Source organism: Notothenia rossii (assembly GCF_949606895.1).
Source record: "Notothenia rossii genome assembly, chromosome: 1".
Lineage (NCBI taxonomy): Eukaryota > Metazoa > Chordata > Actinopteri > Perciformes > Nototheniidae > Notothenia > Notothenia rossii.
Window position 1 is genome coordinate 91,510,964 of NC_136912.1, and position 26,975 is coordinate 91,537,938.

The 26,975-nt window shown below is 40.6% G+C and overlaps 1 protein-coding gene across 1 annotated transcript; it reads left to right on the top strand.

Annotated features, from left to right (window-relative positions):
- Nucleotides 1-431: 431 nt before the first annotated feature.
- On the top strand, nt 432-24,514 carry jade3 (jade family PHD finger 3). The gene is made up of 11 exons (XM_079682715.1): nt 432-651; nt 9,150-9,209; nt 9,287-9,369; nt 10,136-10,293; nt 12,844-13,034; nt 14,293-14,504; nt 17,263-17,430; nt 18,257-18,373; nt 18,569-19,021; nt 21,617-21,734; nt 22,181-24,514. The coding sequence occupies exons 2-11, from the start codon at nt 9,161-9,163 to the stop codon at nt 22,912-22,914; spliced, it is 2,283 nt and encodes a 760-aa protein (XP_079538841.1). The 5' UTR covers nt 432-651; nt 9,150-9,160; the 3' UTR covers nt 22,915-24,514.
- The last annotated feature ends 2,461 nt before the right edge of the window (nt 24,515-26,975 follow it).

The window sequence follows — 26,975 nt, forward strand, 5'->3', positions numbered from 1 at the left end:
TTTATTAATTCAATCTAATTTTTAATCATATTTTATCAAATGCATTTTATTTTCCATTGACTTTAACTCTATTGTGAGTTTGTATTTCTGTCCATCTCTTTTTTAGAGAGCAGCGGGGGAACTTAGAATTGACAAAATTATTACAAAATTAAATAATATATACAAAGATAAGATAACGTAAAAATAGACATTAATGTAAAAAAAAACAGATGACTTTTCACAATGGTGGTGTAGTAAGTCATTGCTTTTCAAGTAAATTTTAATATGTAAAATATAAATACATTGATTTATACACGGAGTTTGCAAATAATTATTTTCAAGTGTTAAAGAAAAAATAAATAACGTTTTTTTTTTTGCCATCGTGGTCGAAGAGATAGAGGGTAATACCGGTGCGTAAATCGAGCGCACACCGGCTGCAGGGAATCCGGCGGGCATTAGGACCGTGCGGGCGTCTCGGTACAATAGAGCTGTTGTGCCGTGGTGGTGGACAGACTGCTGCCCAGGATCTCCCTCTGTGGTTCGGATACAAAAACCCCAAATTCCCCTTCTCTAAAATCACCGGAGCTCCGTGTATATCACCCCGTATTCTGGAGGTTTGATCCGGACTGAAAAGTGGCAGGAATAGAGCGGACAGCAGCCGGTGGACTGAAGGTAAAATGGGGGGAATGGAAACAATATGTGTTCCAGGATTTAGCCGGGGCCTGCTCCCTTTTCCTGCCTGTATTTCGGCTTCTTCACCCCGCTAATGTTTCTTAATGTAGAATGTTTTCCTGTCCCCCTCTCTGTGGATAACGGTGCCGGTGTTTGTGAGGGGAATACTTTGTGTTAATGTGTGTAGGAAGGAAGTGACATCTTTGTGTGATGGTGGCGCCCACGTTTGATTTCTCCACAGCCTGCAGGCCGCGGCGCTGAAGTCAGACTCAGGATGGGAGTTTACAATAGGGGCACTTAAGGGGAAAGTTCATTTAACATTTCTAAAGGACAGATTCTCCTTTTTTATGTTCCTCTGTTGTTAAAGCCTGTGAGACGTCTGAAACACTGTCAGGTTTGTGAAGCTTTTAGTTAAAGTAACAAAAAGGGAGATTAAATAGCTTTTTTTCCTATTCAACCACATTGTCTCTTTTAAAAAACACTTTATATTACAATGAGAATCAGATTTGACCAAGTAGGTTTACACAGATGGGCAATTTGATTTGGTGTAAATGTTTCTTACAAACACACAGAGAAGACGAATGTTTTTTTAAAGAAAGGAGCAAAAAAATAGTGTTTAAAAACAGTCTTTATTTTAAAGACTATTGTTAGAAATAAAGACAATATTTACACATAATATTACCTGTTTAAAAAGAGGTAGTGTTGAGCAGAAATAAAAGGTGCGATACATATCTGATTTTATAAAAACAGACTAATAAAATGTTATAGAATAAGAAAGAAAAATAAAACCTACCTTATTCTTTAAAATAGTTTTAGTTATAAAGTGTGTTTCAGACAGCCTTTAAATACAATGTCTAACATGTAAATGATGCTTAAAGAAGCTGGGATCCTACCCTTAGTACTGTAAATTAAGCTTCCCCTTACATTTCCCCTTAACTGCCCAACCGGAAGCTGACTTCCGTGTGTGTTTGGCGCCAACTCGGCTCTTTGGGCAGGGCAGCAGGTTCAGGGTTTATGTTTTAAAAAGCTCCCAATTCACCCTATACTGACTTTAGTGGATGAAAAACAACACAATATATGAGGAAACACATGTAAACAAAGTGTGTGTGCGTGTGTGTACTCGTACTCAAAAGTAGAAATACTCTGTTGAGTGCATTCATCTCACAAATCTCACAACATCACTTAAGTGAAAGTATTGATTTAAAAAAAAAAAAGGTATACATTATATTTCTGGATTACTAATGCATTTATGTGTTCATCACTTTATTGTAAAGCTGGTTAAGTACTTTATACACTGCTGGGTGTCTATACCTATAATACTTAAGGGCTTCATGTTTAGAAAACATATTTAAACATATATTATAATTGCAATAAGATTTAAAGAAATACACATTTTCTGCACAAATCTATTTAAATGATCATGTCGAGGATCTACTCTAAATTATTATTTCTTAAAGGTAGGGTAGGTAAGAATGGAGGAACCAGCTCGAGTGCGCTAGAATTTGAAAATACGCAGCCGAAAAAAATCTGCCCCTTCCTCACAGAGCCCCTCCTCCAACACACACGAACGCGCACATGACCAATGAGGGCACGAGATAAGTTTGTGCACAGATGTAAGGCTGACAGGCAGGTAGGCCATCCAGTTACTTTAGCCGGGCCGGCTCAGATGATTGGTCGTGCTTTTTACAGCGCCACGGCTTCCACAGATTACATTTTTTAATGTATGTATTGCTATCGGGATGTTAAGAGCATTCCATGGAATATAACAACACGTGTTTCTGAAGTGAATTACCTACCCCACCTTTAAAAGTATCATGATGGATTTATAGTTGAAGTTAATGCACCAAACTATAAATAAATAAAAGAATCAACAGATAATCAGAAATAAGAACACAGTTGCAGCCCTAGTTTACCCAGAACATGTAGAAGTAGAAACTGTCCAAAGGCATTTTACTTTTTATGTGTCAAAAATCAACAGATAATTTGTCACTTAATTAATTGTTTTTAACAACTTGAAATTGAAGAAGACTTAAAACGCTGAATAGCAACAGGGGGGAAAGTTTCAGTATGCATAACTTTTAGGTTGATCCAGTTCTGCATTTTTATTGTAAGAATTGCAGCTTTAGACGTCTCTTCATTCATCGTTTACCTCCGCCCTGACGACCTGAGCGCTGTTTGCTGCTGCGGGAGAGACGCTCTTCACGTCAGGAACACATGCCGCTCTGCAGAGAAACACAGCGCGCTCTGTGTGTGATTTCATCTTAAAAATAGATTCAGTCCAGAAACACCCAGAAGGGTTTGAACCAAGTCTAGAAACTTTGGAAAAAGGGTCAGAAAAGTGCCAGATGTCCTTGAACAATGTTTATATTCATTGTAATCTGCTTTTTATTCGACAAAGACCCTCACCTAAAAACAAAAACATTGAATGTTTCAAATCCTGTTGGTGTGTTTGTCTCGTGAAAACCACTCGATAAGCACTTCCTCATGGAGAAATTCCTTCAGGATGATCTGATCATTTTGTTTTTCATCTTTTTTTGTTGTTGTTTTTCGAACAGATGAGTTGATGTTGCAACACATGCACAATACTCACATCGCAGGACGTGCAATACCAGATAAATGACCTTAGAAACATCAGGCTACTACTCTTTCCCCGCTGCATACCACAACACAAAAACATTTTCTATAAATACAACTCCAAGCAGAGTTTACTGAGGGGGTTTTGAGGTGTATTATTATTGCAACATTTTACCCCCACAATGTCTGATCAGTGTCTCCCACAGATCTGAAATATACTTGCGGGGGTGGTGGTAGCGGAGGGGGGGTCGCTTGTTAGCAGACCCTTCACACGATGGCAGAGCGAACGGGTACAAGCAAGGCCCATAGTGATAGCCCTATAGTTTAAATCTACTACCCACAAATAAACATATGGGCATGTGATACTATTTATAAAAAATAAAAAACAATTTTTTAAAATGGTAAATGTATTTAGCAACCTATCCATGTTATTTTAAGTGGGGGTGGACCCCTTAATCCTCTAGGGGGGGCATGCTCCCCCGGTAAGATCTTTTTTTTTTTATTTGAGTGAAATGCATCAATCTGGGGCACTTTGAGGGAAAAATAAAGAGAGTAGATCTATGGGAACACCTATGTGAAACAGAACTGTATACATTTCAATAATCATAAAATCATGACCATAACCTTTAACATACAATATGAAAAAACACTGAAACTTATTTATTTATTTTTGGTTCCTTTATAGTTGTGAGTGTGTCTGGGCTCCTGAACCAGCCTCTCCTGTCTCCCTCCTCCCTGCTCCTCTTTGAGGCAGCAGCAAAGACTCGTTTTAGCTCTCAAAAAGTTTTAAAAGTGTATCTTACCTTTTTTCACCTAGTTAACTTTTTATTAATTTATTCATGCATATTTTATTAATCACTACCCTCTCAAATGGAAATATGTGTTTACATAAATGGTAACCAAACCGTTTGAGACCCACTGAGAACTTAGACTAAGTTAACTATCTAAACACTCAAGAGTCCTTCACCTAACCTGAGCAGAGGTTATCCCGACCTTGAACGACACACAGAGACCAATCAAGGGCTTTGATTTATGATCTGTATGACAGTGGCCATGTCGGCAGACAGCCAGTCACCCAAAATATCCTCAGGCCAGCATGCCACTTAACAGGCCAGGCCGGGACTGGGTACAGGAGGCGTAGAGCGAGGGGTCATTGTCCACAAGTTGATCGATCGCAGATGACGTCGTGATCACAGACGGGGAAAAGGAACCTAAATGGGTCGCGAAATATACCTGGGCGGTCGTTAATATACCTGGGCGGCCCGCCCAAGTATAGTCTGTGTGGGAAACCCTGCTGATGATACAGTATTTTGCAGCCTTCTTCTGCTGTTCCCTTTGGTATTTACTTCCTGTCTTCTTCTGCTGTTGCCTTCAGTGTTTACTTCCTGTCCTTCTTCTGTTGTTCCCTTAAGTGTTTACTTCCCGTCTGTCTTCTTCTGCTGTTCCCTTTAGTGTTTACTTCCTGTGTGTCTTATTCTGTTGTTCCCTTTAGTGTTTACTTCCTGTCTTCTTCTGTTGTTCCCTTTAGTGTTTACTTCCTGTCTTCTTCTGTTGTTCCCTTTAGTGTTTTCTTCCTGGATGTTTCTCAATCTCGAGTATGCTTGCTTGGTAGCACATGTCTTCCGAGTCACTTGCTTCAGAGGTGAGGCAAGAATACTTCCTGGCATTCGGAAAACGAAGAGTGGAACAGGCGAGCAAGTGTGCAGGTGTGCGTCACATGAGAGGCCCCGCCTTACATTTTCCGCAACAGATTTGGGGAAATTGGTCCGTGCGCAAAGCATTGTGGGGATTTTAAGAGCGCGGAGTCTACACATGTGTAGCCTCGAAATTTCTCGCTACGAAGTACGCCGGGCTCGGTAGAATTCAAAGTATGCTGGACATTGGAACACGTACATGACGTAGTATGCTTGAAATAGTGGCTCTGGAGCAGCTTTCCTCGAGATTGAGAAACACCCACTGTCTGTCTTCTTCTGCTGTTCCCTTTAGTGTTTACTTCCTGTCTGTCTTCTTCTGCTGTTCCCGTTAGTGTTTACTTCCTGTCTTCTTTAGTGTTGCACATAGTCCATTAATCAGATGTCAACAGTCTGCTCTCCTTAGCAACGATCTGTTAGCAAAAAATAGCAGACTGCAGAATATTCCAAATTGACCAATCAGAATCAAGTATTAAACTAAGCCGTGTTTTAATTATTTTTAAATACCGTTTCTTAAAGATATTTCTCTAATGGTTTATTAAAGTCCACTGTTGATCCCTTAACCTGGAAAATAACATGCGAGTTGGTCTAAACCTGATGAAAACATGCCATCACAGTTAAATGAATATTTGGTATAGAAAAACATTGATTTCTGGAGCTATAAAGGAATTCTCTACACTTTAATTTCCCCATTGCGTTAAAAAACAACGTTGAGATGTGATGATAAATGCTTCAAGAGACTTAAAGGTCCCATGTCATGGCCATTTCTACTGATCATAATTCCATTGTTGAGGTCTACTAGAATAGATTTAAATTGTGCAATTTTCCAAACTCACATTGGTTTCTCACACAGCATCTCTGTATAGTATGTGTATTCACTCTCTGTCCTAAACGGCTCCTTTTTTAAAAAGTGAAGTTAGTGATCTAGAAGTAACCCTCCCTGGTGATCAGACTGTATTATCTAACCGCTAACAGACGGCTGTTTCTCCGAACAGTTTGCATTAGTGTAATTTACTTATCGTACAGCGAGGGTTGCCCCCCCGACCCCTCCTGTCCTCATGGGGAATGTGAGGCATGTCCTGTCTGTGAGACAGAAACTGTATTCAGAGCTGCAGCATTTAAAACCTTCAATGAGTTCAGTTCAGGAGGCTGGAGACTGCTTTACCTCGCTCTCTAAAGCTAGACTCTGATTCTGTCTGCTCACCAACGCTGCTTCTCCTTCAGGTCGTCGTTACGGACTGAGATTTCTTTATTGCTTCGTTTATTTTCAACTTTTGATCAAATCTGTTGTCAACACAATATTTAAAGTGGTGCTTTTGCAGGATTCTTTTCCGGAGAGACTCAGTTTACCATGTTTATTTGTTTATTCCACACATGGCAGTTATTTTAAAACGGAACATGTAAACTTTACAAAAACTGTACCTGTACACTTAGACTGGTTTTTTTATTTTTTGTTTTTTCTATAGCGCATGCCAGAGTTTCCGTTAGAATATTTTTTCGCCGGTCAACATGTCCGTTAAAGTTGAAATCTTCCGGACAAAATGAGAAAAGTGCCGGTCAAAGGCCTTCTTTGTTATTTATTGAGCTTTAAAAGAAATTGATATGATTCGATATTAAACAAACTAATTATAGTAGATTAGCTATTCAAAAGTGTACAGTAATTTATAATAACACGGGAATAATAAACGGAGCGCTCTCTCCCTCTCCTCACAGCCCGTCAGTATCGTGCAGCTCGCGGATCCGTAATGAGTGACCCGACAGTAAAACTAAACATATCTATAACTAGTTACGGTATTTTGAGAGGTAATTAAAATAACTAAGTGTGATATTCTAACCTGAAGTGTGTGTTTTGTTCCGCTCACCGCTGCAGGTGATCATGCAGAGCTGCGTGTCGACTCGTCAGCAGCAGCTGATCTCTCTCCCGTCAGATTAGACTTTACTCGCGTTTATGTCCATATCGATCAGATCTAGCTAGTTCTAGCTAATGATAGGACTACCAGCTTATTAAAAGACAACTAAACAATAATTATGCATTTATTTACATGCCCACCGGAACCCCGAGGCATTACCAACAGACCAACGCACAATCAACCCATACAGGACATCTCTTTCTCCACATTACGTGCCTCTGACTCCCAAAATCGGGTTGGTGTGTAGCGGCCTTTAGGCATTAGAATTGACTCTTCTTGTCTGTCACATAAGTGGCCCAACTGATGCGGTATTGTGCTAAGGGGAAATTATTTTGACCGGAGAGATTTAGATTTGCCCGTCTTCAGCATATTTTTACCGGTCAAAGTCCGGTAATAAAAGCAATATTCTTTCTAGGGGTGCACCGAATGGGAAATTCTTGGCCGAAACCGATACCGAAAATAGGAAACAGTTGGCCGAATGCCGAAAGGCCGAAAATGATTAATAGAAATATATATATATATATATATATATATATATATATATATATATATATATATATATATATATATATATATATATATATATATATGTATACATTTTTTACCAATGTTGTTCAGCTGCCTGATTATGGAAAAATAAATGATTATGGCAAAACTTAACTTAACTTAACTTAACTTAAATAATAATCACTATTAGGGGTCCATAAAACATTTATTCAGCACTTTTGAATGCATACAGTACATTCATTCCAAGTCAAGTGCATTTTCTTTTCTCTGTAGGATAACTACAACAAAGTGCATTCAGAAAAAAGCCAAGGTGCTTTAAAACTGCATAAACATCTAGGCCAGTAGGCCTATTACAAAATAGTGTAAATAAAGACTGTAACAGCCAGGCCTTCAACAACAACAAATGCACCTATAAGTGCATGCATACAAATGTGCAAACCGGATAAATCCACATGAATGTAACTATTTACAAATGAAATTACAATTGAATTTCAAGAATCTGTAAATAAGGCTGTCTGTCCTCATAAGCAAAGTAGTAAACATTGTATAAAGATAAATAAAGTGAAAACTGGATACAAAATCCAGAATCAATTACAAATTAAATTACAATTTCAAGAATCTGCAAATAAGGTGGTCTGTCCTCATAAGCAATGTAAACAACATAGTATCATTTAGATACCGAAAGTACAATATATTGAACACTGCTGCTGTCATTTCCCCCTAATGATAACCTGAGATGGTGAATTATAACTCACAAGGAAAATTGTTCAGGAAAGTGGGTATAGAGTAGACATGTAGAACTAGATAAGCTTATGATAAGCCAGCCTTGTCTACTTATTAAGGAAAAGTGGGAGGTTCTTTTTAATGAACAGTAGCTTCTCTGCTTTATCAGCCATAAGTCTGTTCCTCTTCTCATCAAGCACATGAGAGGCAGCGCTGAACAGTCTCTCGCTGTCAGTGCTTGTGATTTGATCTTACTCCGCATATTTGTCCGGGTGTTTTGATTTCAAGTGGTGGAGTAATCCCGAAGTGGTGAAAGTCTTTGCAGTTACACCCCCTCGAGAAATGTCAGCTGAACACGTTTTACAAATCGCAACCCGCGCCTCTTTCTCTGATATTTTTAAATATCTCCAAGCGGCAGACATGTTGGCTGTGAGCCAGCCGCGGGCATGGTCGCGCAACGTGCTTGTCGCTGCGTTTTGATTACGTCATCACAACAACACGTTAGCGTACCAACGTAACCCTGTTCTCTGACATTCGGTGATATTTTTTCGGTGCTAGAACATTATCGGCCGAAAGCCGAAAGGGCCTTTTTAACCATTTTCGGCCGATAATTTTCGGCAGCCGAATATTCGGTGCATCCCTAATTCTTTCAGTCACGGTTGCTTACAAATACTGAAACATAAAACCAGAACACGATCAAAATGTGTCGGCATTAACCACTAAGAATTCAGTTTTTATGATTTATAAGATGCTGAAATGTTTCACAATAAAGTGGAATGGGCATTCAGCCCCTAAAGGGATGTATGTTAACGGAAACCCACATTGGCATCTGATTCTTTCACAATAAAAGACCAAAACAGTGACTTTATCTTAACGGAAAAGTACCTATTTTTTTCCGACTGTTTGTTATATGTGACTTTTGTAAAGCGTCTTTCTGTGTCTTGAAAAGCACAATAAAAATGAAATGTATTATTATGTGAAGGCATGGGATTTTATGAAACTTCCCCGTCAAAATTATCCTGAAAATCATAAAAAAGACGCCTTTTTCCTAATAAAACTTAAATTGACATGTTTCTCTCTTTCTCTTCGTCAGGATGTTACAGGATGAAACGTCTCCATTCCTCCAGCAGCAGCGACAGTTCTGACAATGAGAGTAAGTCTTCTGCTAAACACATAACATAAACTATTAAAAAGGTTGTGGTTTTATTCACACCCTCTTTCTTCCTTTAGGTCCCTCTACTTCTTTCTGCTCCTCAAACAAATATGGCGGCAAACCTGAAACCCCCGCCGCCGACCCGAAGAAACCGGCTGAAGTACGTTTATTTCCACTATTTAAAAAATAACAACATGTAATTGTGGGTTATCTGTCGCCACTTTCTCACAAAAATATACTATCCCTAACACTCTCTAAAAAAGTGGATATTTAGAGAGTCTGAAAAAAACAAAAAAAGTGGCGACAGATAACCCACCAGTACCTAACAACAACACATGCCTTAAAGGTCACCTATTATGCAAAATCCACTTGTTCATGTCTCTTCTACATCACCATGTGTCCCCTCTGTGGAAATAGATTCTGAAAATTTCAGGAAAAAAGATTATCTCTCTTTTTGTCCTGATCCATTTCTATAAAAACCTGTCTGAAAATGAGCTGATCAGATTTTGGCCACTTTATGATGTCATAACGATTTTCTTTGGCTTGTGTAACCATTAGCCAATCAGCAACCAAGCTAACCCCCCCACCTTATCACCTGAATCTCCTCCTAGAGCATCATTGTGTTATTTTTAACCAAATCTCTCTCAGAGGGGCGTGGGGAGGGGCTCCTTATTTTCATCTAAAGTAACAGACAGAGAATCAGCGCTTTTGAAACAGAGGGGATTATGGGTAATGCTTCAATGATCTGCTTGGTGTTTGGAGCCAAACACTTCAGAGACATGTTCTGTGTATATCTGAGATCTATAATATATTGATGAAAACAGAAGTCTAGGAGACTATTAAAACCAACAGAAGTCAATAAACACAGGACTGAATAAACATGTATTTGTAATGTCTGATTGTGATCACCCCCCCCCCCCCCCCAGGTGTTCAGAAAAGACCTGATCAGCGCCATGAAGATTCCCGACTCGCACCACGTGTCTCCGGAGGATTACTACCTGCTGGCTGACACCTGGAAGCAGGAGTGGGAGAAGGGGGTTCAGGTGCTGGCGAGCCCCGACACCATCCCTCAGGCCTCCGTCAGGTAACACTACATTTACTGACTTCAGTGGATATATGCTTTCATTCCTCAGAGCAGGGGTGTCCAAACTTTTTTCCCCGAGGGCCACATACAGACAAATATACGAAGGGCTCGGTCACTCACTAGAAGCGAGGTATACTGCCTCATAAGTTCAGTTATAAGTTGGAAAAGTCAATCAAATGTAGGTCAATTATTCTTGATACTTGAAATTGCTGTTAGAAAAAAACAGCCCACATCACAGCTCTCCATACGGTTTCATTTATTTTGTTGGCAGCTCATTCTTTAAAACAGAAGTTTCAGATTGATTATAATAAGAGGAAATATGAAGGGTGTATTTCAAGCTTGTAAATAAGTCTTTTTTTTTCTTATCAACTTAGATTTGTTTGACTGAATTTATTTGAAAATTGACTGAATTTATTTGAAAATTGCGCGTATTAACACATGAATGCTCCAGTGTAATATATTTGAACATATATATTTAAGAAGCACAATATAAGAAAAGCAGAAGTTTATTAAACTTAAGTCATCATACTTTTTGAATTCGCTGAGGGCCGGTTCAAAATGGTCCGCGGGCCACATTTGGCCCCCGGGCCGTAGTTTGGACACCCCTGCCTTAAATACTACTCTTCAGTACTCAAGGATATCATCCCAAAACCTTATGTGGCCTCGTGGTTTCCTTCCTTCTTTTGTTCGTGTCCTAGCTCCGCTAATTAATTATCGCCCAATTATATTTTTTATAATAACACATATTTACATCAGGGTGTCCGCGGGGTCCTAAAAAGTATTAAAAATTGATAAATCAATTTAGCGAAAATGAAGGCTATTAAAAAGTATGAAACAGTATTTTCCAAGGTGTTACATTTTGTAGCTTGTTTCCAATAAGTATATAAATGATCCAAAGAGGTTGTATTCTACAGTCTGCCTGAATGTAATCATTGCGTAGTTGTGTAGTGTGATTCTGTGTACTTTATTTATGGCATCCCGTTGGATTTGACGTCATCTGAACAGGACATCACACGCTCACTGCTTGATAGCGCGCGAAGGTCCGTTTACGCCGGTTGTTAAACAACATCGTTATGGGGGAATGCAAGTCTGCGTCCAAATGGTTGGAAGATAAGGAGGAAGGACAATCATTACTGTATATAGTCAATGTGAGGTAAAGTGTGTCGCCAAGGTAACCGGTTAAAACTCCAAGTGGCGATGAGGTCTTAAAATGTAGGAAAGGGTCTTAAAAGAGGTCTTTAAAGGTTTTACGTTTGACTTCAGGATTCCTGCATATATCCTGTTGACTGCATTATTTGGCCATTTGTATATTAACATTCTTTAATTAATGATAAAGCAGGATTTAATTTACCAATCCCAAAACTTCTTCCTGCACCTCGGGCTCCTAGCCAATGCCGATGTCTTGCAGATTCATCGGAGCATCCCTACTATTGTGCTGATTAGGGGTGCAACAACTAATCGATTAAAATCGATGACCAAATTAGTTGCCAACTAATTCAGTCGTCGATTCGTTGGTGACATCATCACGTGTGTTTTACGCGCCGTTAAACTCCAACGTTATTAGTCTTTTTATCGGTACTGGAGACATTTCAAAAATATATGACATGTATTATTGCTACATAAACATTATATCGCAGTCTTAGTGTCGCCAACTCGTTAAAAATGCGTCTATGATGTATTTTCGATCTTTCCAATCGAGACGAGATCTCTCTCTCTCCCATCTGTGAGCGAGGGGGCGGGGCAGTTTACACACACTCGGCTGCTACATGCAGCAACACACTGCGGAGATGGCGGAGAGAACACGCTCCGAGGTGTGGTTAGACTTTACCCGTCTCGATGTGGACAATGCTCGTGGTCAAAAGTGCAATAAGAGTTTAGCATGTAAGGGAGGTACACGAGCAATTCGTCTAAACATTTAGCAAAAGTGCTCCACATCCAGACGGAGAAATGCAACGGGCTCGACTTTCTTTCTAGCAGCTCTGTAGCCCCATCCACGAGTAACGTTTCCACGTCAGGTGTTATGTATGCTAGCAGCAACACACAGTTAACAACATTATACAAACATGGGTTAATGATTAGAGGTAACTGAGTTATTCATTTTGTTAAAGTTTCAGCTATTCTGTTTCCAGTTCTTTCATCACATTATTTAATACAATTTGTTAAAACATTGTTGTTTCTTTTGATGTGAAATATTATTTATTTAATTTAAATAAAAAGCAATGTTAATTTTGTTCACAATTTGTTTAGTTAGTTTAATAATATATGTATTTTTGAATCAAGTATTCATCTTTATTGTCTTCATTGTTAGTTTCCACATGCCTAAAACAACCTCAAGCTAAATCTAAAAGTTGAGGGCTAAATAAGAGCGTTTGAGAAATTGTGCAAGGCATACAGTAATAGTCCGAATAGTCGATTAATCGTTTCATTAATCGATTATCAAATGAGTCGTTTGTTGCAGCCCTAGTGCTGCTAAAACTTAATTCACCTACAATATAACAACTGGAGTTCTGGGCTCTGCAGCACTGAATGCTTCTGTTTCCTGTGTTTCAGAGCGGTGCTGGAGAGTCCCAAAGAGCTGCTGTTCACGCTCCAGAGGAAGTTCATCCAGAGCTCCGGTCAGGAGTCCGCGGAGCCGGGATACGTGAACATCAAGGAGCTGTCGGAGAACATGTGCCGCTACGACCTGGACGACATGGACCTGCACTGGCTGCACGGCCTCAACACGCAGCTGCATCGCATGGGTGAGGAGAGAGGCTGCTCCCTGAAGCTGGAGCATCCATTGCATTACAGAACATGTTCCCACTACTTTTGGAAATGGGCGACTTTGTCTCCACCACTTTGCATTAGGATGTACAATCTGGAGGGCTGTTCACACCATCTGAGTGTATTTCTGGTAGTGTTGTCACGATACCAACATTTTGGTTTCGATACCGATACCAAGTCAAGAATTGCGATTCCGATTCTTTTTTCGATACTTTTCTTAAAAAAAGGGAAACAGTCTTAAATGTAATTATTGTGCTTTATTTCACACCAGAACCATAACAAAAACGTTTAAACAATGAGAACAATAAATAAAATAAATGACTAGAATTTGTATTAAATAAAATTAAGCATCATCTCTAAACAACTTTTTAGTTTTTCGCTTCTGGCGTCTTTTTTGTCAACAAGCCGAGGCGCAGCGGCAGTTGCTTTCTCATATGCTCTGGCAGCTAGCGCGTGCACGAGAGAGGGGAGGGACTTAGAGCGCGCTTGAGAGGGAAAGGACTGCAGGCACGGCTGCAGTGCAGGGAGGGGAAGCAAAGCGCTGAACACACACGGCTCTTATTAAAACTGCGCTTTCTCACCGGAGTACTCCCCCCCCCCCCCCCCCCCCCCCGTCATTCTTAAAGTACCATACTAATGAAACGGAGGAATCGTAACGTTTTTAACGGCAGGGTATCGCGGTACCTTTCAAGTATCGGTACACCGTGCAACACTCATTTCTGGTAACCCAAGTTGTGCAGTTTGGACCTGCGACACGTTTGATATTAGTTATCATTGAATAGAGAATAGCTTTGCAACAGCGTAGTATAGTAACTTCACTAGTTGTCTAAAAAAATTGCGAATTATCGTGTTTTTCGAGCAAGGCAATTTTATTTATATAGAAACTTCAACACAAGGCAGTTCAAAGTCCTTTCCAAATCATAAACAAGCTAATATAGAATAACACAGATATAAAATACATGAATAGAAGTTGCAGTGTAAGATATGAATAGGTAAATTAAAAGCAACGGCACATAGTTATTGTTGTGTTTAATATATTTTTAAGTGTTGTTTTTATGAATTTTAGAATGTAAAGTGTCTCTGAGTACCAAAAAAAGCGCTCTTCAAATCAAATGTATTGCTACGTCAGAATGCATCGTTATTACATCCACAGAATCACCAGCTGCCTCCCTAAAGCTGGAGATATAAGATATATTAAACACACACTAAGACTCTCCGATGATCTCTGTTCTTCAGGCGAGGAAACTATCGACGAGCTGACGATGGAGCGCGTGATGGAGGCGCTGGAGATGCAGTGCCACGAGAACATGAAGCACGCCATGGAGACGGTGGAGGGGCTCGGCATCGAGTACGACGAGGACGTGATCTGCGACGTGTGCCGCTCCCCCGACAGCGAGGAGGGCAACGACATGGTGTTCTGCGACAAGTGCAACATCTGCGTCCACCAGGTAAACACACGCAGCAGCATACATGTGGGAGTCAATTCAACATGATGTATTCTGCTGATTGTAGATGTTGTTTGAGTGTGTGGGAGAAACTCCACCTGGAGGGAATATCCTCCATCCCTCACATACTTATGTATGTATAATAACTTGCTTTATATTTTTGTTTTTGTTCCTGTTAAGTTCTAAATTCAACATGTATATTTTCTACTTTCTTGTTTATTTCTAGTCTTTTTAACACTAGAACCGCCAACGGGGTCAATTTGACCCAGAGCTGTTTCATAGTGTATGTAACTTTTTTTCAATAAAATATTAAAGTCTCCCAGTCCGTGACTTTTCCTGAAAGTGTGTTATGTAGCACCCTATGTTGTTAAAAATGGTCAATATGAAGTCAGATTGAAGAAATCGCCCAAAAAATTGCCATTTATACCTATTTCCGCCAAGCGGGTCATATTGACCCTACCCCTTTTCGCACTATTGATTTCGTGTGTAAACAAACATGACGTGTTGCTATAGCAACACCTTTTGTCTACTGCAGTTCCTTATACAGGGTGTCCGCGGGGTCTTAAAAAGTATTAAAAGTTGATAAATCAATTTAGCGAAAATTAAGGCTATTAAAAAGTATTAAATGGCATTTTCCAAGGTATTAAGAAGGTTCACAGCAACGACAACATGAAACACCCTTTAATTTACTGAAACGACATGTCGGGAAACCCCCCAAGGCGGCCCCATGCACAGCGCGCCGTAAAATGCTGCTTATTATTTTAAGGTTCGTTGCCTTGCTCCGCTCTGTGTGTGTGTGTGTGGGGGGGGGGGGGGGAATAAACGACTACGGTAACGGGTCCCAAGGTAGGTAGACCGGCATACGCAACGCTCTGGGGGTCCAACTGCTCCGTGTGTGCCCTATATGATCATTTTCTGATAACGATGAAATAGCCCGCCTCCCTCTCCCCACGTCTCCTGCTGCTGCTGGGCTGTCAGAAGAGGGGGAGAAAAAGAGAGGCAGTCACCGTTTATTAAATATTATTATATTATTATACAGAGAACAGAGTCGTTATCATTTTTGTTTTAAAGCTCAATAAATAACAAAGAAGACCTCTGACCGGCACTTTCCTAATTTTGTACGGAAGATTTAAACTTTAACGGACATGTTGACCTGCGGAACATTTTTTTTACGGAAACTCTGCCGCACGGTCCCCTCGTTCCTTGGAAGAGGCGGAGAGGTGGGTGTTTTTCATCTGCTGGTGGACTACCTGAGAGATACAGCAGGAGAACACGCCGTCCACCACGGAGAATAAACAGAAGGGCAACCATGGCAACCATGCTCCGGGGTCTTCTTCGCTGCTTTTGGTGTATTTTGGGCGGCAGCGCCACTTACAGGCCTGACATATGTACTACATCGTTTCCAGCATTTCCAGCGGTCTAGTGTGAACGGACACGTTAATGAATCGAATGCGTGTGAACGGAATACTTTTTTGCGCTTGCGTATGCATTTTACCGTATTCGTCCTCGTGGGGCCGGGGTCTAAGCCAAACTATATCCGGTCACAGAGATCTGCTATTTTAAAGTAAAGTCAACACATATAGACCCTAAATATAGTCTATATTAAGAACGAGAAAAATCATAACATATATATCCTTTTTTGTAAACATATGACAAATGTGTGAGGGTGATGAAGTCAGAGCATCGTCTTATGTGCCAGGGCTTAGCCCCGGACAGCCCCAGCCCAATTTAACCCCTGGGTATTTGTGAGGGAGCTCCTATATGGCATTACCCCGCTGAAGCTCACCAAAGTTTAACATATTTCATAGTTCAAAGTTTTGTCAATTGTTTTGTTTATTGATCAAATACTGGTTTCTAATGTTTTCTGAGGAGTTTTACTGGAATGAAAGAGCACAGACTACAGAAGCAAAAAAAGCAGCATACTGCATTAAACCTGACCTTCACAGAGAGGTTGAAGTTCATGTGGAAAGGAGGCTTCAGTAGTCTGTCTGCACTCTGTTTAGTTATGCTATCTTACAATCAATATAGTAAATGTGAGGTAAAGTGTGTTGCCAATGTAACCGGTTAGAACTCAAAGTTGCGATGAGGTCTTAAAATGTATGGAAAGGGTCTTAAAAAAGGTCTTAAAAGGTATTAAATTTGACTTCAGGATTCCTGCATATACCCTGTTATAGATTGAGAGAGAGAGAGGGAGGGAGATAGATAGATAGATATATTGAGTCTGTATTGAAGAAGCGCGCTCCCGCTCACGGGAGACTGCTCGCGCTGCGCTCCGTAGCAAACAGCTGTTTGCTTTTCACCCAACAACGACAACCGCCTCACTAAACGCTATGTTGTAGCGTTAATAAACAAAACAATTTGACTAAATTGCTTGTCAAAATACCAATACCACAGGACCATTTTTCTTTTTAAAACAATACTTTTACCTTGAAAATCAATGCATTCTAATGCCGGGTCAATTTGACCCCGGTGGCGGTTTTAGGTATAAAAAATCTCTGGCGGTTCTAGTGTTAATTTGTATTGTACAATGCCATGTCTTTTATGCAGCTGCAACACAAACATTTCCCAAATTGGGATAAATAAAGTACTATCTTATCCTCCTATCCTATCCTAATACCCAGATTGTAGCCTTTGCAGACACAGAAACCTATAGAGCACACTACAGGGAAGGGAAGCCCACAACAAGCAGAATAGATTTAGTCCTGATTGATGTTGCTGAAAACATTGAGTCTATAATATCGTAAATGCTTCTCTCTACCAGGCGTGTTACGGCATCGTCAAAGTGCCCGTGGGGAACTGGCTCTGCAGGACCTGTGTCCTCGGCATCGACCCGCAGTGTATCCTCTGTCCTCAGAAGGGAGGGGCCATGAAGCCAACACGGGCCGGGACCAAGTGGGCCCACGTGAGCTGCGCCCTGTGGATCCCAGAGGTACAAATCCAACCTCTTTATGTGATTCTACAGTGAAGATGATTGATTTTTTTTATTGACATTTGGCAGCAAACCATTACACAGCGTTTTTTGAAGACGTAGTAAATTGTACATTTTAAGTTTGTCTGTCCGAAATGCCTTTTTCTTTTTTTACACAAAGATAAAAATAAAAACAGTCAAAAGTACGAACAATACGAAAGTTAAAGAGTGATCAGGACTTCACAGTAAAATCATTCATTTTTAAAAATAAAATCTGGCCGATGAGGTTTTACGAGAACAAATAGTTCCAGTTTGTGATTGACAGATGATGTTATCCTCTCCATTTTGTAAATGTCCATTGTAATATCCATCCATGTGTTTTAAAGTTGGGCTATCCAATGATAACCACTTCCTTTTTTACTCACCACCAGCAACAGATTTAATAAATATTTGTCTTTTTTAGTCCATTCTTGAGGTGTGAGAACAAAGTCTTACTCTCCATGGGCACATGACATTTGAAAATATCTTGTAAGGCTTTATGTATGACCTTAACAGGGCAGAGCCAGAAAACCTGATAATGATTTGAATTTATTTGATATGCAAATTTAAGAAATGATTCGATTTAAAAGACATGCATAACAACATTCACTTGCATACATAAAATAACTACATAACGATTCACAAATGAGGAAGGGAAAACACAAATTAATCATAACTCATAAGGTATAGCTAGACACAACATTATTACACATCTCATCACCTGGTCATTATTAATGTTTAAATGTTCAAACTGTGAAACTTAAAGTATAAACTTTAAATATGAACTGGTCCTCTTCTCTCTCTGCAGGTGAGCATCGCCTGTCCGGAGAGGATGGAGCCGATCACCAAAGTGTCGCATATACCCCCCAGCCGCTGGTCCCTCATCTGCAGTCTGTGCAAGTGGAAGACAGGGGCCTGTATCCAGGTGAGGGGGGGGTCCTTAAAAAGAAATATCACAATGGGCCAATGTAACCGGTTAAAACTCCAAGTGGCGATGAGGTCTTAAAATGTATGGAACGGGTCTTTAAAAAAGGTCTTCAGGGTTCCTGCATATACCCTGCTTCCATGTTATTCAGTGTTTTCCCTCCATATTAAAAACATCCTCCGTGTTCTCCCTCAGTGCTCGGTGAAGAACTGCACCACCCCCTTCCACGTGACCTGCGCCTTCGAGCACAGCCTGGAGATGAAGACCATCCTGGACGAGGGCGACGAAGTCAAGTTCAAGTCCTACTGCCTGAAGCACAGTAAGTCCAAAGAGCCCGGACTGAGCCCCGCCCGATCCAAAGCCCCCCCCGAGGTGCAGAAGGGGGGGCAGCGCGCTCAGAGGCTGCAGGAGCTGGAGGAGGAGTTCTTCACCCGGGTGCAGCAGGAGGACCTGGTGGGGGTCGTGGGGCTGTCGCTGCGCCTCGTGGACTTCATCTTCCAGTACTGGATGCTGAAGAGGAAGGCCAACTTCAACCGAGCCCTGCTGCCCCCCCGACAGGGCGAGGAGGGCCTGGAGCTGCAGCCGCAGGAGGACAGCATCCACACCCGCATGAGGATGTTCATGCACCTGAGGCAGGACCTGGAGAGGGTGGGTGCTGCTGCTGCCTGCTTTCTAGTTTCAAGGCTTTTATTGTAACGTGTTCATAGCTACAGTGTAAGGCAAGTTTCTTTATATAGCACCTTTCAACACAAGGCAACTCAAAGTGCTTTACAAAAATCAAAGACAGGAAGAAAATGGCATTTAAAAACAATCATTAAAAGTAGGGATGTCCCGATCACCTTTTTTTGCTCCCGATCATTTGATTTGACAATTTGCCGATACCAATTTTTCCCGATCCGATCTTTATGCAATGCATTAAGAGGAAAAAAAGCATTGAAGTTGTCCCTTAAGGTTATTTTTTTATTTAAATTGGATATTCTATCCAACATGGATATAGCTTCTTTTTTCCCAGCAGCATTGGATCAGTTCAGTTGTGCAGCATTGGATCAAAACAAAATAAAGCTTATCAGTACTCGTTAGCTTACTGCTACAATTAGACACTGCGCCCAACTAAGGCCTCAGGATGACTTTAAGACTTGAACATGGTCATTTTTGTTTTGTAACATTGAAAAAAAATAAAAATAAATCCCGATCCCCAATTTTTTTCTCCCGATTCCGATCTTTTGAAAATCACGTGATCGGCTCCGATCCCCGATCACGTGATCGGATCGGGACATCTCTAATTCAAAGCAAAGATAATAAAATATACATTAAAGGTGGGGTAGGTAATTTTGGAGAAACCAGCTTGAGTGCGCTAGAATTTGAAAATACACAGCCGGAAAAAATCTGCGCCTTCCTCACAGAGCCCCTCCTCCAACACACACGAACGCGCACATGACCAATGAGAGCACGAGATAAGTTTGTGCACAGATGGAAGGCTGACAGGCAGATAGGCCATCCAGTTACTTTAGCCGGACCGGCTCAGATGATTGGTCGTACTTTTTACAGCGCCACGGCTTCCACAGATGATTTTTTTAATGGATTTTTTGTCAAAGCACTTCAGATATTCATTGCTATCGGATGTTAAGAGCATTCCATGGAATATAACAAAAAGTGTATCTCGAGCCGGTTTCTCAAACTTACCATTAAAAGACAAAATACATGATTAAAAGTTACAGTGCAGTCAGTGTTTCCGCCAGACCAGGGCTGAGAGGGCGTCCACCCCGAGAGCGGGGGGGTTGGGGTGGGGTGTGACGTCACGTCGTGTCACGTGACTTGAATTTTGAATTGAGCCGTCCCTTATAGATACTATCTCTTTACGTATTAGTGATGGGAATTCCGTCTCTTCTTAGTGAGCCAGATCGTTTGTCTCGGCTCACTAAGAAGAGCCGGCTCCTAAACGGCTCTTCATGTTACCACAGTTTACCACGGAGCCTCAGTTTCGCCGCTGCGAGGCTCCGGCGCTCGCAGTTCACGCGCGTGCTCCACTATCACCCCCCATCAAGGCTCGAAAAGAATCCCACCAGACTCCTTTGCCCCTCCAACAGAGGGATGTCCTTGTCCTTTGTCCTTTTCGTCATTTCAAGCGATAAAAACTCGATCTTCTCTCGGATTATTTATTTTTTTGGACGCCCTCGGCTCGAGTTCAGGGCGTTCCGAGCTGAATAAGGGCGTCAAATGACGGAAAGACGCCCCCCCTGGAGGAAACGCTGAGTGCAGTCTAAGATGTGAATAGTTCAATTAAAAGCAGCGGCAAAAAGAAAAGTCTTCATCCTGGATTTAAAAGTAGTCAGAGTTGCAGCGGACCTGCAGGTTTCTGGGAGCTTGTTCCAGATATTTGGAGCATAATAACTGAACGCTGCTTCTCCATTTTTAGTTCTGACTCTGGGGACAGAAAGTAGTTATGATAATGAAAATATTATGTCACAGGCTCCTCCAACAGTGCAACACAATAAAACAGATAAAAACAGTGCAGAATAGTCTATATACAGTCACTGGAATATTGATATATATGAATTGCAAACAGATGAATGTTATGGATGTTTTTTCAGAAGTTCATATATGCTAGGCTGCACAATTTGGAAATAATTGTGATCCTTTTTGACTGATACTTAATTTTGCCTGTTTTGGTGGGGAATTTACATCATTATTCAAATAGTGGGCCAGGAATCAATAAACCTTGAAAATATTTCCCTTTTCAATGGTTTTCTGAATGTGTGTTTTCATCATTATCCTGAAATAAGGTCTGGTTAAAGAGATTTTAACATTTTGTTCTCGTCATCAAATATGTCAGTAAATACCCCACTGGTGGATTTAAAAAACGGCAGTTGCTAACAAGTGTCTAAACGAGACTACTAAACGTCATTACACCCAACACTAGCCGCCTTTAGCTTAGCGGTGGTCACGTGAAGTCATGTGACCGTGCTGTAGTTCTTTTATAGCCCAACATTAGCCGCCTTTAGCTGTAGTTCCTTTCTAGCCTAATGTTAGATTTTTTCACTTGAGAGATCATAAAATCGTGTTAATATGTTGACATTATCCTGCTGAACAAACGTGTAAGCATCATAAACGTTTTTTTGCCACAAATTATTTTTCTGCAATAATCCAAAATCCAATCCGAGTTCCTTACTTAAAGCCAGCAGATAATGCAGTTTTAAAAGTGTGCAGGTCTTGTTCTTATTGTCTCAACCTCTCGTCCTGCAGGTGAGGAATCTGTGCTACATGGTGAGTCGTCGTGAGAAGCTGAAGGTTCTGCAGAGCAAAGCCCAGGAGCAGATGTTCAACCTCCACATGAAGCTGCTGAACCAGGAGCTCTCTGCTGGTGAGCCATCTGCCGCCATTTTGATGTTACTGCCAATAATATGCTGTGATATTACCTTGGGCAAGATACTAGATACTAGATGCTCCCAATGGCATGAAATGTGTGTGAATATTGGATTCCTTTGTTAAAAAGTGGTTCATTGCTCGGTGTGAATGGGTGAGGGATGACTTTAGAATGTAAAGCGCTTTGAGGAGGTGCAAAGACTATATATTATTATTAATAATGTGCTACGATAACGTGCAATTACGTATCTGCCACTACGATTTTTTGCACTACTAAATACTGCTAATATTTACATTAATAATGTGACAGTCTATGTTTCCTGTAGATATTTAATTGCTTTAATTGGGATAAATAAAGTTCTTTATCTTATAAAGCTTTATATAAATAGTCCCTTTACCATACAATCCAATCTGAAGCCTTTTGTTGTGTTCCTTCCTCCCCAGGTCTTCCTTCTTCCTCTTCCGCTGAGAGCGTGCTGTTTCGTCCTCCTCCGAGAATAACTCTGAAGCTAAAAATGCCCAAATCCTCCAGCCTGGGAAACGGTGGTTCTAAATCCGGGAATGGGCCGCTGTGCCCGGACAATAGCGTGAATGTGACGGATCATTCAGGGGAAGGCTTGGGTCTGGGGAAGCCTCAGATGCACGGACACAACCGGAGAGACGAACGTTCAAACGGGCGTATTTCGTCCTCTTCCTCTAGCCGCCCGATGCTCCCCGTCACGAAGCCCGGCGGGAAGCCTCTGGCTCTGCAGGCGGCGCTGCACGGACACGCCTCCCACAGCAACGGCAAATCCAACGGCCTGCTGGAGAAGCTGGTGTCGCAGAAGAAGGACAGTTCCTGCCAGACTCCCAGCGAGCAGGAAGCTACCAAAAGCAGCTTCCGTAAGTCCGCCATGGAGCACTTTGGCCGCTCCTTTAAAGAGGCCACCATCAACCTGGTGAGGACCACGGAGGACCTGAGGGCCTCCGACAAACTGAGCCGCAAAGAGAGACTGTGGGCCAAGCCGGAGTCAGAAACCCCGGTGGTGAGCGGGAGGCAGGACAGCGACGGGTACTGTCCCGACCTGGAGCTCAGCGACTCGGAGCCCGAGGCCAAAGGGAGGCACCGGCGGCGACAGGGGGGGGCGCCGGCCGACCCCCAAAAGAAACAGGGCTCCAGACACCCGGTGCAAAGGTGACGGCAGTGTGCACCCCCCCCCTCCACACTGAACAACTTGAAATGTTGAGTTTCATTATATAAATGATCTCAAGAGATTTCACATTATTGTATTAGGTTAGTAGAAAGCAATTAGGTCTAACTTAATGTTGTTGCTAACCTAATACGTGTTTGTGAAATGTGTTGATATGATACATTTAATTAAAGTCAACGGTTCCGTTTTTCAGTTTAGTCTTCCTAAGTGTCTTTGTGAACACGCCTGTACACTACAGCTGCAGAGATTCATCCTCGAAACTGTTAAAACTATTTTGATAGATTTCATTTTTTAGAAAAAAAAGACAAAATTCTGTATCTCCAGCTTCTTAAATGTGAATATTTCCTCATTTTCTTTTCTCGTCTTTGACAATAAACTGAATATATTTGAGTTGTTGACCAAACAAAACTTCATTTTTCACCATTTTATGGACCAAAAAGCTAATAGGTGGTGCAGGAATGAGTCCTAAAACCATGACTCAGCATTGTAGCACTTCCTGTTCCCTCATCTTAAAGTCAATGGTTTTCTGAATGTGCTTCTGGTTAGAAGTCTGAAATAAGGTCAGTGGTTAAAACAAGGTGAATATATTTTTATCTTACGACATAAGATGTGTCAGTAAATATCCTTCTGAACAAAATGACATCAACAATTTTCTGCAATACTCCAAAACTTGTAAAATCCCATTGGCTTTTTGTAGAGGGAACCAGACAGATGCTATATCATACCGCAATAAATATAATTGCAGCTCTATACTGTACATACGCAAAGATCAAGATGCATTATGGGAATTTTCTGCAACATCATCCATTTGTTAATTAAATCACAAAAATAGCCCCGTGTTAATCTGTCGGATTTTCACGACTGCCTTATCCTGACTACAGTAACATCTTGTACTCTGCACATCTTTGTATGAAACGCACACGTTCAATTTGCATCTCTGACTCAAACTGCTGTTTGAGACGTGTTCAAATTGGGATGTAAATACTGTGAATCTCACATGTTCCACTATCAAAGCAACTCGTCACCAGAAAGTGAAATCCAGCATCTCCTACACCTGTTTCTCACACACGTGTCTGTTACAGTTGGTTTTCACACGGACTTTTCTATTGGTCAAGTATTGGGGGGTCGTTTTATAAACAGAAATGTGTGTGTGTGCAGTTTTACACCATTTGTAGAACAAAAGGAGCATGAAAAACATAGAAGTTCTTGTGTCAAAGTGAAAAGAAATGTGTGTAAGAAAGAAAAATGACATTCCCTGACTCAAAGCAGCATTTATAAAAACGAACGACAGAAAATATTCGCAAGCTATTTTGGTAATTACGTAATTTTTCATGCAGAAATGTCTAAATGTTTCCAACCTCTCAAAAGTTTAGATTTTCTTTCGGTTTTATATCAAAACGAAGACATTTTAAAGACAATGTTTTCAACAAATAATCAAGTATGTGTTCATTAGTTAGAGGTCCGGTGTGTTCTTCCCTCAGCTCGTCACATGATCAGCCTTCACTATCACTCACTTCCTCTATATTTGTCTTTTTCTGTTTCTTGTTTCCTTTTTTGTTGTAATAAAAGACCTGGAATAACTGGTTTACAGTGTTTGGATTATTCTGTCAAAGGAGGCGAGTTAGTATTTTTATGTGGACTCATTTTGACAACAAGTTTTTTTTTGTTGTTTAATGAATAATGGTTTTAGTTTATGAGAAGGACATTAAAAACAGCAGGATACTGACGATAGGGTTTGACATTTGAGTTACCTGTGAGAAAGGCTAGATGGCAGCAGCGCCTCACTTCAACATCATGCACACACATTATCTTTAATACAATTGGATAAGAACCCGGACCCATTTCTACTTTTGGGAAAATTAAGGGGAACATAATTAAGACTAAATAGACCACCTAGAACACATTTCTGACAAGAACCCCCCCTGGTGTCTGAAAAGGGACATATATATCACTTAATGGTAAAATAACTCTTATTTATAACTTAATGAATGAGGATGATTTTTTTGGTTTAAATTAGCTTGAACATTCTTTGAATTGAAGAATAAAGAATATGTTAACTTAATATAATTGAATCAGCTAAATTAACTGAGCAGATCATAATCATATTTCTAATTGTACATGTCACTTTGGGTTTACTGTGAAAGTTTAGGGTTAAAGTCCCGATGTGACATCAGTGTCACAGCGATGTTTGTCTCATTTGTTTCATATCAATTTGATCAAGAAATGTTTCCACAACAGGTTAAATCTAATAAAGGAAATGTTATGTAAGCATTTTAATTCTTAAATGGGTTGAACTTTCCCTTTAGCAACAAAAAACAAGCTTTTGAAGTGTAGCTATTCTGTCACATGTGTTAAGTCTGGCACATGGACATCTTGCACATGTTGTCATGGGAACACACAATCGAATGTCAGGACCAGGACCCACCAGACTGTTCAGTGTTCAGACTCATCCAGATAAAAACAAGGCAAAAGCTGTATGAGGAACTTTCCAGAGGTTCATGTGACACCCGTGTCACGGTGGGTCCTCCTTGTGGGTTAAGGCTAAAATTCAAAAAATATATTCAGATCAGACTAAACTCACTCAAAGAACACTATTTATTAATATATATATATAGCATTTGAATAGCAGATTTTAATAATACATTTTTGAAAATGTGTAAATGTTTTTCAGAAATTGTGTTTTTTGTGTTGTGCAGTTTTCTTTAAAAATGCAGTGGGGGGAAAAAATCCATGAAAATATTTTATATCATGAACATTTTGTGAACATAAATAAGATTTCAATTCATGAAAATATGTAAAAATGTACATCAATGACACTTTTGTGCATTTAGTTAATAAGTGGTAGTGGTAGTGTTGAGCCTCAAAACACATGTTGTTCATAATAAACTAATATCAATATTCTACAGGAGTTTGTTTGAAAGTGATGCATTAAGTGTTAGCTGTTATTAATAATACAATGAAATGATGATGACTTGGTCTGTGAGCCAGCATGTGCATTGATAATTACTGTTCAGTGAAACCTGAGCTGAGTGCTGCATCTAACAGAGAGGCAGGGAAGGAAAAGAGATGAATGGGAAATCAGCAGCGTTGTTTTCCTGGTTTTCCACACACCGTTACTGCTGCTTCAGGATTATTGAGCTGCTGAAGAAGCTGAAAGAAATCCTGAGCGCCGCGATATCACGAACAAACAGAACGACTTAATCCATTATCTGTTTCTGTGCAAAGGTCAGGGACATGTTTACTGCTTTAGGTACATTTCAAGATTGAAAAAAAAATAAAACTGGGATGTATGTGACACATAGAGACATCCAAAACTACACATTTAAAAGCCAATATTAGAGAAGAATCAGAAAATGATTGAATACATTACATGTCACTCGTTAGATGCTTTTATCCAAAGTGACTCACATACTCAATACTGTGGGCAATCCCCACAGGAGCAATTTGGGGTGAAGTGTCTCAGGGACACAACGACATGCTGACTGCAGTGGGGTTTGAACCTGTGACCCCCTGGTCCTAACACCAACGCACAAACCACTGCATCACACACCTCCCTGCTGTTTATGCTTATGCAGGCCTTAGCTAATCTGAACTAAGGCCTGAATACTGCTTTGAACCAGTATTCTTGCATCGTGTGACTGTAACACCGTCTCTTGTATATAAGGCATGTCAAGGACACTATTCGGGGAACTATTTTGTCTGTATGTGATGACTACTTCCATTCTTGCAATGATAATAAATACATGTATCCTGATATTGAAGCTCAAGCCGGTGACGAGTGACACCATAATACATTGTTAGCCTGACATGTTTCCAGCTCCCTCTGCAAAACCAACAATGAGAAATACTAAAGAGGCCGAATAGGTGAAGAATAATCAGCGTGTGACTCAGATTCTCTCCAAAAATTAAATGTACTGTATGAATGTTAATGAAACAGCTCTAGATCAAGGTTTTTGTGTGATTTTCAGCCTGTACAAAATCTTTAATTTGGCTTTTTCATATTCGCTGATTGGAGAATACCCTGGGGACCCCTTCGTGAATGTTCCTAA

Bases quoted from the DNA above. Each gene is read 5' to 3' on its own strand.
- jade3 (XM_079682715.1), top strand. From the start codon at position 9,161: ATGAAACGTCTCCATTCCTCCAGCAGCAGCGACAGTTCTGACAATGAG. The intron at 10,294-12,843 runs GTAACACTACAT...CCTGTGTTTCAG, and splicing joins ATCCCTCAGGCCTCCGTCAG to AGCGGTGCTGGAGAGTCCCA. The intron at 19,022-21,616 runs GTGGGTGCTGCT...CTCGTCCTGCAG, and splicing joins TGAGGCAGGACCTGGAGAGG to GTGAGGAATCTGTGCTACAT.